Raw genomic sequence first — 12,872 nt, forward strand, 5'->3', positions numbered from 1 at the left:
TACTTAAGATTTTATATGAAAGATGAACTAATGCCTCTTCATATGCAGAGATAAATGATCGGATCTGGAAAAACTTCGAGTGCACAGTTTGCATTTAAACGGTCTCTGACCTGTATGTTTCCTGTAGTGTCGAGTAAGTTCGTCAGATCGGGCAAATTTCCAAGGACAGCCATCCCAAGTACAGGAATATGGCTTTTCACCTGCGGAAGAAAATTTTTTTTTAAAAAAAATCTAGATTATGAATGCCAAACTACAGAGAAGTTAAAATCCCTGAAAAATACATACATTCTGTAGTTTTAGTAAAAAATAAGTGTATAAAAAATGCATGACCATTTTTATCTGGTAAATAAGAAACAAGTTTCAAGTTAAAACGTCGATTAAAAATGTAAAAAAATCAACTGTTTAATTTTTAAATAATTGAACAGTACAGATATTTGAAGCTGAACTGAAACTTGAATAAATATAAAAAATATAGCACATATTACAAATGGAATTAAAAGAATTGATTATTTCAATTCAGTTTGTTACCATTAACAGTATAATCTATGTGATTTGAATGGTTTGGTTTTGCCAAATCTAATATTTAAATGAGAATTGTAAGCAAACAATTGTTTGCTATTAGATCACAGACCCTCACTATTACTTCTCAATCATTTTTGTTCCTTGACAATAAGCAAATAATTGCATTAAAAGTATTTTGCATTATTCTATTTTTAATAGTATATGCCATATTTCTTTAATAATATATTTATTTAAATCAAAGTTCAGAGATTTAAATTATAGTATGGATTAATTAATGGTAAAGCATTAACACTTATTTTATAATTAGTCCTCTAATTATAGCATAATTATTGCCTAAGGTATTTTTTGACTAAAAGTTTTATATTATGTTATTATAAATGATATCTGTACCTAAACATGTAAGACATGAAAAGTATACTTTCTGATGTAATCTTTTTATGTTGAATTGAATAAAAAAAAAAATTTGATCTGATAGAATTAATAGTTTTGAATATATAAGTTTTTTTTCTTCACAAGTACAGCTTCAAAATTGTACTTTTTGTACATAAAAAAAAATTATCTCAACTTTTAAAATGTCAGTCCTTTTGATTTGCACTTGGCCTCATTCGATTAAGCTTGAAAAAATATGAGAAACACTCTCATTCCATTTAGCATGGAAAAAAAAAATACATCGGAAACAATGCCTCATTTACCTGTCTAGAAGAAATTCAATTTTCTTCCTCAAATCACTTCTATTACCCTCAAAAAAGGGAGAAGCGTACAGGAGCATAGGAGAGCTTTCAGGTATTATTTATAATAACATAAAGTTTTTTTTTTGTTAAAAGTAACTAAGGCAACAAAGTTTTGTTTTGTTGCCTTGGGTCTTAATTTTCCCCCAGAAACACTTGGGTCTTAATTTTCCCCCAGAAACACCCTTTCTTTTGCTATAAATGCTGGACAAACTATAAAATAAGAGTAAATACTTTACCATTAATTAATCCATAAAATTTTATTCAAATAAATATATTATTAATGAAATACACAATACCTTTAACGAAACAATCTGCTTATCATTAAGAAAGAGAAATGTTTGAGAAGTAATAATGGGGGTCGATGAGAGTAGCGAGGATGTAGCATATATTGCCTTAAGGCATATATACAACGATTACATAAATACATTGATTTAAATAAAAATTGCCAGCACAAAATATCAAATTTAGTCATTTCTTTTAATAGATATTATTCAAAATTGTCAAAAAAACATCTACAAATGGTGCAGCACAAATTTTTCGAGGCAGGTATTTTTAATGTCCATCATTATTGTAAAGGCTAGATTTGAGATAGCCTTCCATCCAAAATTAAAATTTCGTATGTGTAGTATATGTGTACCAAGTATTATACTTCTATCTTTAAAGACATGATTGTTCCATCTATCTGCAGTACTATAATGCTTACAGACGAACTAACTCTCTTTGATAAGTATTTATCCTTTTGCTAAAAATTTCTAAAACTAGCTGTACATTTTATTAAGTATTAAATTATGTCATTTTACACTTTATAAATCAGCACATTTAACAAAAATATCACCAGCCAATGAATTTACCGTTTTAAAACTTGTTATTTCCCCTTTAAAAGCATTACTTCCATTTCCTATTATTACCCATTCTTTTCCACATTTTCTTTTTTCTAATTTTATGCCTGATTATATTTGAATTACTCATAACAAACATCAAACAAAATGTAAAAACATGAAGTTGAAGAAAGGTACAAACCTGTGTGAGTGCGTTTGTGAGCCTTAAGATGTGAACTCTTTGTGTAGACTTTTTCACACCCTTTGAAATCGCATTTATGCGTTTTTCTTCGTCGTAAGTTTTCTGAATAAATGTCCATTCCTTCTTTCACCATGTTACTAGGCAGACCTATGCTCTCTGTTAAAACCTTGCCATTGCTCATTATTGAATTCGTGAAAAACCTTCCTTCATTCTGATCGATTAAACCTCTCTTTAATAAGTTATTCAAAAAACTGGGCTGTTCTTTCATTTGAAACATGGCACTGTAAAAATAAAACATTGCAATTACTATAAAATGCTAATTGAACAGGAAAAAAAAAACACATTTATATTTCATACTTTTATTTTCCAGTCAACAAAACATTTCATAAAAAAATTAAGATACCTCTTAAGTTTTTTTTAATTTTCTATAACTAATTAATATTTCTTAATTTTTTTCCTTTCTACCATTGCAATATGTTCTTATAAAGCTAGTAAATTTTCTATTAAGTTTCTGAATTTAATATTAGCTCTATTAACTCTTTTAAAACTATTATAATAAATTTGAAAAGTTTTTAAAATGCTTAACACCATTAAATTTGCTGTTGTAGCTGTTTTTAATGCCATTTGCCAATACTAGCAAGCCTGCTTGGTGAAACCAAGCGAATTTAAGGCAGAGGGTGCCCGTCTTGTTTTTGAATATGGTTCTGAAAAATTAGAATCTTTCTGTTCTTTCTTCACATTAAAATAATATATTTTAATACAATTAAGACACACCAAGAAATTGTTATGTAAAAAAATTATTTTACAGAAGTTTAAATTTAACATGATTTAAAAATGCAGTTTTGACGTAGTTAACTAGTAACAAAAAATATTTTCATATTTCATTTATTTAATTATTTGTATTTATCAATTTTTAATGAAAGATATATTATAGATATTTTTTGTGAACATAAAGTTATGGTTTAATATTATCAACAAATATTATTCATCAAATATTTTGAAATACTAACTATTTCATAATGCAAAATATTAAATAAAAACTAAGGTAAAAATGGATCTAAAAATTTTTTTAAACCAATAAATGATCAAAGTAAAAACAAAATGACTTACATAGATGCTTCTTTTATCCTCTGAAGTGATAAAAGTGAAGATTCAGAAGTAGAAACAGGATCTATTATTTCTTCATCTGAATTAAAATCTATATACAAAAATAAATATGCTTAAAACCATATAATTTTAGAAAACCATATTTCAAATAGAATATTAAACAGAAAAAGAATTACTTGATTAAAAATTATACAAGTTAGAAATAACAGTCAATATTAATAATCAAACAACAGTCAACAGAAATAATTTTGAAGAGTAACAAGTTACTCTTCAAAATTATACAAGTTAGAAATAACAGTCGTCATGTTTCAAGCGCTCAAAAACGGGTGCCCATTTTTAAGATTTGCCGGATATAAAGTGAAAAGAAATCGTCTTGGGGATAAGAAATATCAAACATTAAGTTGCCAACGAACAATGAAAAAATAAAGATGAGAAACATAACAGGAAAACCATAGTAGCTGAGAGAGAAAAAAGATGAAAAACAAAACAATAAAAACCATAGCAGTAGAGAGAGGCAAATCAAGGTATAATGCATTTCCACACACTATGGAGAGATGGTGAGGAACTAATGCCAGTTAACAAAGAAATCAGCATTCGTAAGAGTAAAACAAGATTCTGGGGCATCAAGATGAGCTGATGCGAAATAATTATGGCATTGTTGAAATTGAATTTTTGACGAAGATTTTTCAACAATGTGCAGCAAATAATGATTTCTCGTAACAGACATATCTATCTTGTTCCTTAAGTCTAAATATTAAAGCGCTTCTAGTTTGCCTGATGCAGCCATTATCGAAACTAATAGGATCTTTAAATTTAATTTTGTTAACAGATCCAAAAATGACTTTAAAACTAAAACGGGAGAGAATATTAGCAATTTTATAACAAATGGGGGGGGGGGGTGAGAATAACAATGTAACAAATTCTCTGCTAAGTTTTAAAAATTCTTAAAACAAATTAAAAAGCCGGAAAACAAAATAAGGAAAAGATATTATCTTGCAATCAGCTCACACGATTATAACCCGCAAAAGAGCGCTGTCTAATATTGTATTATTAAAGATCTTTCCTTGTAAAAAGCAAAAATTTCTGCATTAAAAATAATGCCGAATTTACATGGATACTGAGATGATTCTAAAAATATGAACGAAACTTGAATAAATATAAATAGAGAAAATGTACCTTTGTTGAGCCGTAAATCTATACATGATGAGCTATCACCCGTGGAGGATGGAGAGGATGGGACTGTGGGTGATGCAGGTAAACTGGCTGGCAAGGATGCTGGTGACAAAGAACATCTACTCTTGTTCACTGTCAAGTCTACTGGCTCCAATTGTGCTGTTGTAGAAAGTTCAGTCTGAAAACAAAAGGACATTTACTATTTATTCTACTGATGCATTTAAATAATAACTGAACACATGAAAAGTAATTGGAGCTAATATTTTCCAGTCTATTTGAATTGCACATTTATAAATTGAGAAAAATACCCTTGCAATCCATGATGTAATGCAAAAAAGTAATATTTCCATTTGTAATGTAGTAAAATCCTTGTAATGCATAAATATTATAAAAGAACGACAAAGAATATAAAATTAGTTTGTCTCCAGAAAAGTGATATGCATTTGGTAATCATTCAAATTTTCAGCCATTTTCCATAAGCATATATTTCATTATCATATGACCATAAACCTTTTTATAGACTTTTCTATTCCCACATAATTTTCCATAATCATAATTTTTTTCTTTTTATATTTTTACAAATATCATTCAGCTTTAATAAGCACAACTTTCAACTGTCGAAAAAATTGTTAATCAAAATGAGTGAAATAAATAAGCTCGAAGTATTTTTACAATAGAGAAAAAAACAATATTTGCAACTAAATAGCGCTTCAGTAAATAAATGATCAGTACTAAGAAAACAATGGGAATTACTTTTTTATATTTAAGAAAGAAAAAATTTTAAAAAATCTTTAAAATTATTTTGGTGAATGTTTAAATGTGGGAGGTAGGAACCTCCTTGGGTCCCTATAAGGGATTTGGTAATTGTTTAAGCACATTTAATAATTATCCAAAAGGTATCAATCCAATATTTTGTCACAAGTGATTTTAAAAATCAAAAACTTTTTTTTTTAAAGTGTCTAGTAGCTTTAAATAATAAAAAATTTATATTACATTAATTAAGACTGCACATATGTATTGGATAGCGCATAAATTGTTCCTTTGTTTATTATTAATTTAAATTTTCCTAAAAAAAATCAAACATTTGATTGAGAAACGATTAGTATTAAAAAAATACGGCTATAAAAATCTGTAGCAATGCTTTCTTTAGTCGTCAAACAATTTATCCGTACTATTTTCCGTAATAATGATAAAATGAAAAATAATACTTCGAATTGATGCATTTTCCAAAAATTAAAATAATCTTCAGCAAATTCAATTTTATAAAGCTGAAACAATAAAAAATTTTAAGAAAAAAGATCGCTTTTAAATTTAAGTTCGTTCAAGACAGATAAAAAAAAGTTTGTATTTAAATGAAAAGATAAAAGCAATCTCCAAATTTTAAAAGTGTGACAGAAAAATAAAAGAGACAATTAAATATTTTTCGTAGTTAGAATTAAAGTTAATACATAGAAATTACAAAATTAGTTTTAAAATAAATAGACTTAAATTTCGAATTATTCTTTCATATCCAATTTCTTTATAATCATTGCCATTAAATTTTTCCTTCGATTTGAGCCTCCTCAATATTTTTAACAAATCTACGTCTGCATGAAGAAAAAAATAATTTATTTCTTGCTTTAAATAAATGAAGGCAAAGAAAACATGTTTTAAGAATATTAATAATATTCTCCATAAACTGCAAACATGCATTAAAAAAATAATGAAAGAAAGAAAAAACATACTTTTTCAGGGTTCATAATGCAAGTAGGTGGCAACCTAAGAACAGGCACATATGTGGGAAAAGAAGGAGATAGCCTTCCGAAGTCATAAGGAACCATAAACCTATCACACTAAGAAGAAAAAAGAAAAAGCAATATTAAAGAACAATAAAACCTTCCACATCTTTTTTTTAAGAAAAACCTAAAGATAAAGAATATAGTTTTAGTATATGAGAGCATGCATGTTTATTACAACATCAAATATGCAAACTTAAATAGATAAAAGTCAAATTGTGGAACATGAAAAACAATAAATTTGTTGTAAGATTTTATTCAAAAAAGCTTAGTAAATATTGCTATGAGTATTTTGAATTCCTAGAAAGTCTTAATGCTAATTAATTCTTTATTTTTCTCTTTGAAGGATTATATCAACTTGATGCGAGATGCACAACAGTAACAGTATTGAAATAAATTCATCATCAAATTAAAATATCTTCAATCATAACTTCAAATTTATTAGACAGTTTCTTCAATCGAACCAATGCGAAAAGTAGTTTTGAAATAAATAAAAAAACATTTACTTTAATAATGCTTTAACCAATGCAATAAATAAATGAAAATCACAAAAAGGCTACATCGTTACAAATTAATAAATCCTCAATATGGCATAAATGAATATTAACCATTTCGACTTGACGAATAATGCATTTGTTTTTTAATTTATCAAAATAAAGAAATTAAAAATCATTCTTTTTATAAAACTAGGTTTAAAAGGTAAGTTAAGGGTACGCTATAAGGTGGGAGACACCATTCATGGTAAATTTTCTTTTAACTATACATATCCCCCCCCCCCCAAAAAAAAAAATATTTAAAATTGCAATCAAATTATGGCAGGATTAACGGCAACTATAGAGAGGGGAAATAAACCAGTCTTAATTTGTTATTTTGAAGAAGAAAAATTCGGCACTTGAAATTTCATAGTTGGCATATCTTAATTAATATTTTTAAAAGAGAATTTGCCATGAAGTTGTCTCAAGCAATATAGAGACCTCACAAAATACAAAATCATTAAATTTGACATTTCGTACTTATTATTTTACAGAAACATGAAATACGCACAAAGCATCAACTTGTCTTGTGTTTTTATATTACAAAATTTATTTACAGGGTTGTGTATATGCTTGGTCATGAAGAAAATCAAAATTGTAATTCAAAAGAATAAGTACAAATAAAAATAACCCTTCCATCCTTGCAAGTTAGTTTAACACGATTTTAAAAATCCAGTCCCTGTTAAAATCAAAAGAATCTGTTCACAAACTAAAAAAATTTTACGTATGGCTATTAAGTGCAGAAACAACAATGAAAGAAACTACACGGCTTTGTCGATTTCACGGGATTTTAACATTTAGCCTTTTTATCCTTGTGAATTTGAACTTTTGAAAATTGAGTTCTACAATAACATTTTTAAATAGAGGAATTGTCAGAAGAAAAGCATGACTACATAGCATTGTATAAAATCTTTTGGCATAAGTAACAAGCAGGGTCTGACTAACTTACAAAAGTTGCAAAGCCATGACAGTGAGATTTCGGGACCCTTTAACAGTAACATTTTCCATTTAAATGAATCTGCTCTGATACAGATGGTCTGTTCAATGCCGGTGATAAAATAAAACATAAATTTGCAATCCTCAAATCCCTCTTTATTGTTTTAAAGTATATTATAAAGCCAGACGTGGTTAATTACAACTATCCAAGCCTAATAAAACTATTTGGTTGAACTTGGTATTTCCTACAGAGTGGTCCAAACTGTATGCTCTGGGTGCCTTTAGGCATAAAGCAGAGTCTGATAACATGAGTGTTTGTGGTCATTCCATATTTTAAATACCACCTTGCAGTATCTATTCGACATTAAAAACAAATTATAAGACTTAAATAATGTTTTCTTTGGAAGGAGGAGGCACCTTTCCAGGCCGATGCTACCATTATTGTCCGGAAAGAAATTTCTTATCGTCAAATCGACTGTGTCGACCAGAAAGCGACCGTGAGCGCGCAGAGGAGCAAAGAGTGTCGACTCGTTGTAGCGGAAAGCACGCACCAAGGCTGAGTAGGCGCCACGCCCGAGAAGCGCGGTATAAAGGCCCTTATTTCGGGCTAATTAGAAGGAGTTAGAACAAACGATGGGAATCAAAGCGTGTCTTCCTGCCTGCCTGGAGTATTGACACCGAAGCACCTATTCGGTCGAACAGCACTTCCGTCCTCTCAACAACAAAAAGTTTGAAATCGAAGATGAGAAACTGTTGCAGACGATCAGTTTTATGTCTTAAAACTTCAGATGTGAGTACGATATATGGCAGATATATTTATTAATATATCAATCAACCTTATCTCAATCTTAGATCAAGGAAAGCAAAAAACACATTAAAAAAATATTGCCTATTGAGAATGAGAAATAGTAAAAAATGTTTCTTTATTTTTAATGTATTATTACGAGAAATATTATAAAAGAATTTACTATTTTAGACAAAGAAATTCAGCTACATCAGTAGACTTGATGACGTTTTGTTCTCAATCCATAAGTTACAAATAGCTAGATGTTTGATTGGCTCCCATTTTTAAAAATATCCCTGTAATGGCCTTGATGTCACTATATTACAATGATTACATGAATCCAAAATCCCCACATAAATACATGTGCAAAAAGTCTTAGTAGAAGGAGCCCCAGTACTACATAAATTTAGACATATCACATAAAATGCAGAAGTTTCCAGTTTTGAAAAATAGCAAAACACAAATGTACAACAAACATACAAAATATGCGTATCACAATTTTCTGCCACAATTAATAATTTTCTTAGCAAATAATAGCAATCTTTGAATCTTATAAAACAAACGAGACTTTATAAAACTTTTTATTTATTTATAAACTGATTCACCCATTTACAAGCTTACCAATTAATTATAATTTATTATAATTCGCTAATTCACATATTTACTTCCTTTTCTGATTTTGTTTTGCCTTTATTTACTCGCTTTACCAAGATCGCTCAGCGTTCCATAATAACGTGATCAAGTAATAAAAATATTCTTTTAAAATTAAAAGTAAACAATCTATAAAATAATCAAGTGCGGAATAAACAAATCACCAATGATTAGTGGAAAATATAAAAGATAAAGGATCTAGTTTAAAATATACTTACAAGAAGGAAAAAAAGAAGAGAAAAACGATTATCATAATAATGAAAAATTTGAAAGACTCATGCTACAAAATGACATAGGCTTAAGTCAAGATTTTCTCTAAGACTAATATTGGTTGATAAACTGATAAATATGCTTGTAAATTAATAATATGTTACAAAATACCATTAATAAAAAAAAAAATTAAAAAAACACATAGATCAAAAGTAACTAAATCAGAAAATCGGTAAATTAATTTGGATTTCTAGCAGATAAATACATTTTTATATTTTTTCAATAGTACTGCCCGTTTATTGCATTATTAACTAGCTCCTAAAAAAGGTGCCCGTAAATTTTGAGTTTCTTTTTAAATTTACATGTGTATATATATTTATTGAATAGCACTTGCAATAAAAAATAACCTCAGAGCATTTTATCAGGATTAACCCTCCATTTAATCTTGACTGCTCTTTTTAAGGTTAAAATAAGTTTTTTTTAATGCAATGAGGAAATACGATTAAATTATTTTAATTCTTAATGTTTGGAAGGGTAAATAATTGGTTACTAAAAACACCTCTGTACAAAATGGGACGATTTTGTTTTTGTTTTTTTAATTAATTTACGATTAATTTTTTAATTAATTTATTGTTTTGCTACTTGAAACAAAATTGCAAAACATCAATTTTATGTCGTGAAGGCACCCGAAGTAAATTCGTAAAAGAAGTAACAAGAAAGAAATTCAAAATGTTAAAGCAATATTCCTACATTTTATAAACATGTTTTATTTTGATTGAATCATATCGTGAACTTTAGAGAAATATGAAGTACAAAACTAAATTATCAGATGGCATAGAATATTTCGATTCAAATCAGCGAAACTTTTTCAAATAATCAGTTTAGTTTATAAAAGATTGATAATATCTTACAACAGGTTAACTTTTTAGAAGCATTAAATTAATTATTCAAAATTTCAGTATTTTGTTTCTTTGATCGAATTTTAAAACTAAATAAAACAGTAAATTCAATGAAAATAAATATAGATAACAAGACAATTTTTAAAATACGAGGCAAAATAAAATTAGATTAAAATAAACTAACAATAATGATTTTAATCATTTTTTAATCATATCTTTGTCAAATAGTGTAATTAGAATGAAATATAAAATTGTAAGTAGTTTTCAGGATCAGGTTAAATTATGATTAGTTAGAACATCACATGTTGTCAATTTTTTTAAACTAGAAAAAGATATCAGTTGGAAAACTTTGAAAGACAAATCACTATATGTACTTTTAAAACACTAACTGTTTCGACGTTCTTTCTGCATTAACATTGTACAGTGATTGCTCTTATCATTGGTAGCAAAGTTCGTTCGGGGCGATGCTGTTTCCTCTACTGTGAATGCAACTTTTATATCCACTCTTTTGCGAAAAGTATAAAACAGCTTTTAATTATTCTAAAATGATGCATTGCCCGAAAACGTGTTTTAATAAATCGTATGCAAAAGATAAAAAATTGATAATTGAAAAACGATTTAGAAAATGTGCTTTTAATTAAATAATTTAAGATCGTATGGGGGTTTTTTTTAATAAAAAAAAAATTTAAATTTTAATATTTTCTTTAGAAACGAAAAAAGTTTTTTTTTTTTAAATTATACACAACCTGAGAACTATTAATATAAAATGATTCATACACTAAAAAAGAAAAATCTTTTGATATCTTACATTACTTTTGAAAGATACGAAATACAACTCATGAAGTATAATAGGGCAACTTAAAATTTTGCAAACGATTTAACGAAAATTACATTTTTATTTTTACTACGAAACTTTTATTTGTTAGAATAAACTATAATACATCAAGATTTTGTTTGAAGAACTTTTTAGTAATGAAATTAACTGATGAATGTAACTTGTGAAAATTTAAAATTCGATCTAACACAATTTTAAACAAAAAATTAAAACGATAAAGTGTATATATACTTCAAAAGTGGAATAAACAACTTAAAACTATTCGATGTTGTCCATTTCAGTGGTCGTTTTAAGAAAAATTGAGTTTGGTTAACGGACACTACTCCAAATTATTATACGGATAATTCACAAAACAGTTGATCACTAAAACGAACCCTTTACAAAATAGTTTGTTGCGAAAACTAAGTCTTTACTAAACTGTCCCACTGAAAAATTGTGTCAAAGACTTCTTTAATTTATACATATAATTTTAAAACTAACTCTTCTTGAAAAACATGATTTTCAAGATTTTTCTCAAAATCAAATTTTTTTTATGGCATTCACAAAATTATAAGTATATTTTCAAGATTTCAAAAAATCCGATAACGGGCCTCTTACAAAAATATGCATTTATAAATTATAATTCACACTGAAAGAAATATATTCTAAAAAGACATTCCACTACATCACACGAAAATAAATAAATAAAATAAAAACCCTATTTTTAGTTTAAAAAATTTCATTACCTTATAGGTTTGTTTTACAGCTAATTAAAACAATTTAGTTGAACATTTAAAATAGCAGTTCATAATAAAGTCAGAAGATCGTAGATTTAGCACATAATTATTATAGGTTGGTTGCGCATGCGGTCTAAATCCGAATAGAATTTATATGACCTAAGGACAAAATTTATATTGGGCTCCTATTTCGAAATACCACAAAAAATCTTATTTTTAAATTATTTTGAAAAGCATTTTTTTTCTTATTGTAGTTAATAATTTCTATTTTCATAAACAAGTTAAAATATTAACTTGTCTTAAACTTAACATCTTTTACTGATTTACATTTCAGATAAAGGATGAAGTTCTTTTTCAATAAAGAAATATTTTTGTGAGGAATTTCAACCAGGCTCTAGGACTATGTCCCTTTTCTCCCCTTAAGTATAGCCTTATGCTTCAAGCAACAGTTTTGATTAAATGACAAGAAATTTGCGCTATGCACAATGAGTAACGCCTTTAAACATTGAAAACAGCTTAAAACATTGCAAAATATATCAATGTAAAAACTACAATTTTAAACGACTTAAAGTCCGATTTTAAGGGTAATTAACAACTTACAACACTATCTTTGATTAGCAAATAATAAAAAAAATCTTTAAGTTACAGCTGAAAATTAGGAAATTTCATTTTCTCAGGCGTGTCCAACAGCCAAGGCCACACCTTTTAATTAAAAAAAAAAGTTTTCTTTCTAAGAAAACAGAAGAAAAAAAAGAGAGAAAACCATTGAAGCATAGAATAACTTCACTTAAACAAGAAAAGTACGGAAAAAAAACCTGCAAAAGAAAAATCAATAGTGTCTCATATGCAAATGAAATTCCACGGGCCATTGCTCTGACTTCAATTATTTATTTTATTTAAGTCTACCAATCCCTTCTCTCTACATGGCACTAAGCCACCTGAAGCAAATCGATTCACGAAATTCAAAACTTTCTTCTCTT

General features: G+C 27.7%; 1 protein-coding gene across 6 annotated transcripts in view; it reads right to left on the minus strand.

Annotated features, from left to right (window-relative positions):
- LOC107452215 (uncharacterized) overlaps window positions 1-12,872 on the minus strand; it is a 166,357-nt gene that overhangs the window by 5,764 nt on the left and 147,721 nt on the right. For 5 of the 6 annotated variants that reach the window (XM_043039333.3, XM_016068548.5, XM_016068549.4 and 2 more), the window contains exons 2-6: window positions 6,278-6,385; window positions 4,557-4,731; window positions 3,384-3,471; window positions 2,274-2,554; window positions 4-200 (exon numbers count right to left, since the gene is read on the minus strand). In XM_043039333.3, the coding sequence (XP_042895267.1) occupies window positions 28-200; window positions 2,274-2,554; window positions 3,384-3,471; window positions 4,557-4,731; window positions 6,278-6,373 (813 nt within the window). In that variant the 5' untranslated portion in view covers window positions 6,374-6,385 and the 3' untranslated portion in view covers window positions 4-27. Of the gene's footprint in view, window positions 1-3; window positions 201-2,273; window positions 2,555-3,383; window positions 3,472-4,556; window positions 4,732-6,277; window positions 6,386-7,810; window positions 8,263-12,872 lie in introns of those variants that run through there. The other variant, XM_043039332.3, reaches the window with a different exon arrangement.

Source organism: Parasteatoda tepidariorum, chromosome 7 (genome assembly GCF_982258835.1).
Source record: "Parasteatoda tepidariorum strain Cologne lab strain chromosome 7, Ptep-v5.0, whole genome shotgun sequence".
Classification (NCBI taxonomy): domain Eukaryota; kingdom Metazoa; phylum Arthropoda; class Arachnida; order Araneae; family Theridiidae; genus Parasteatoda; species Parasteatoda tepidariorum.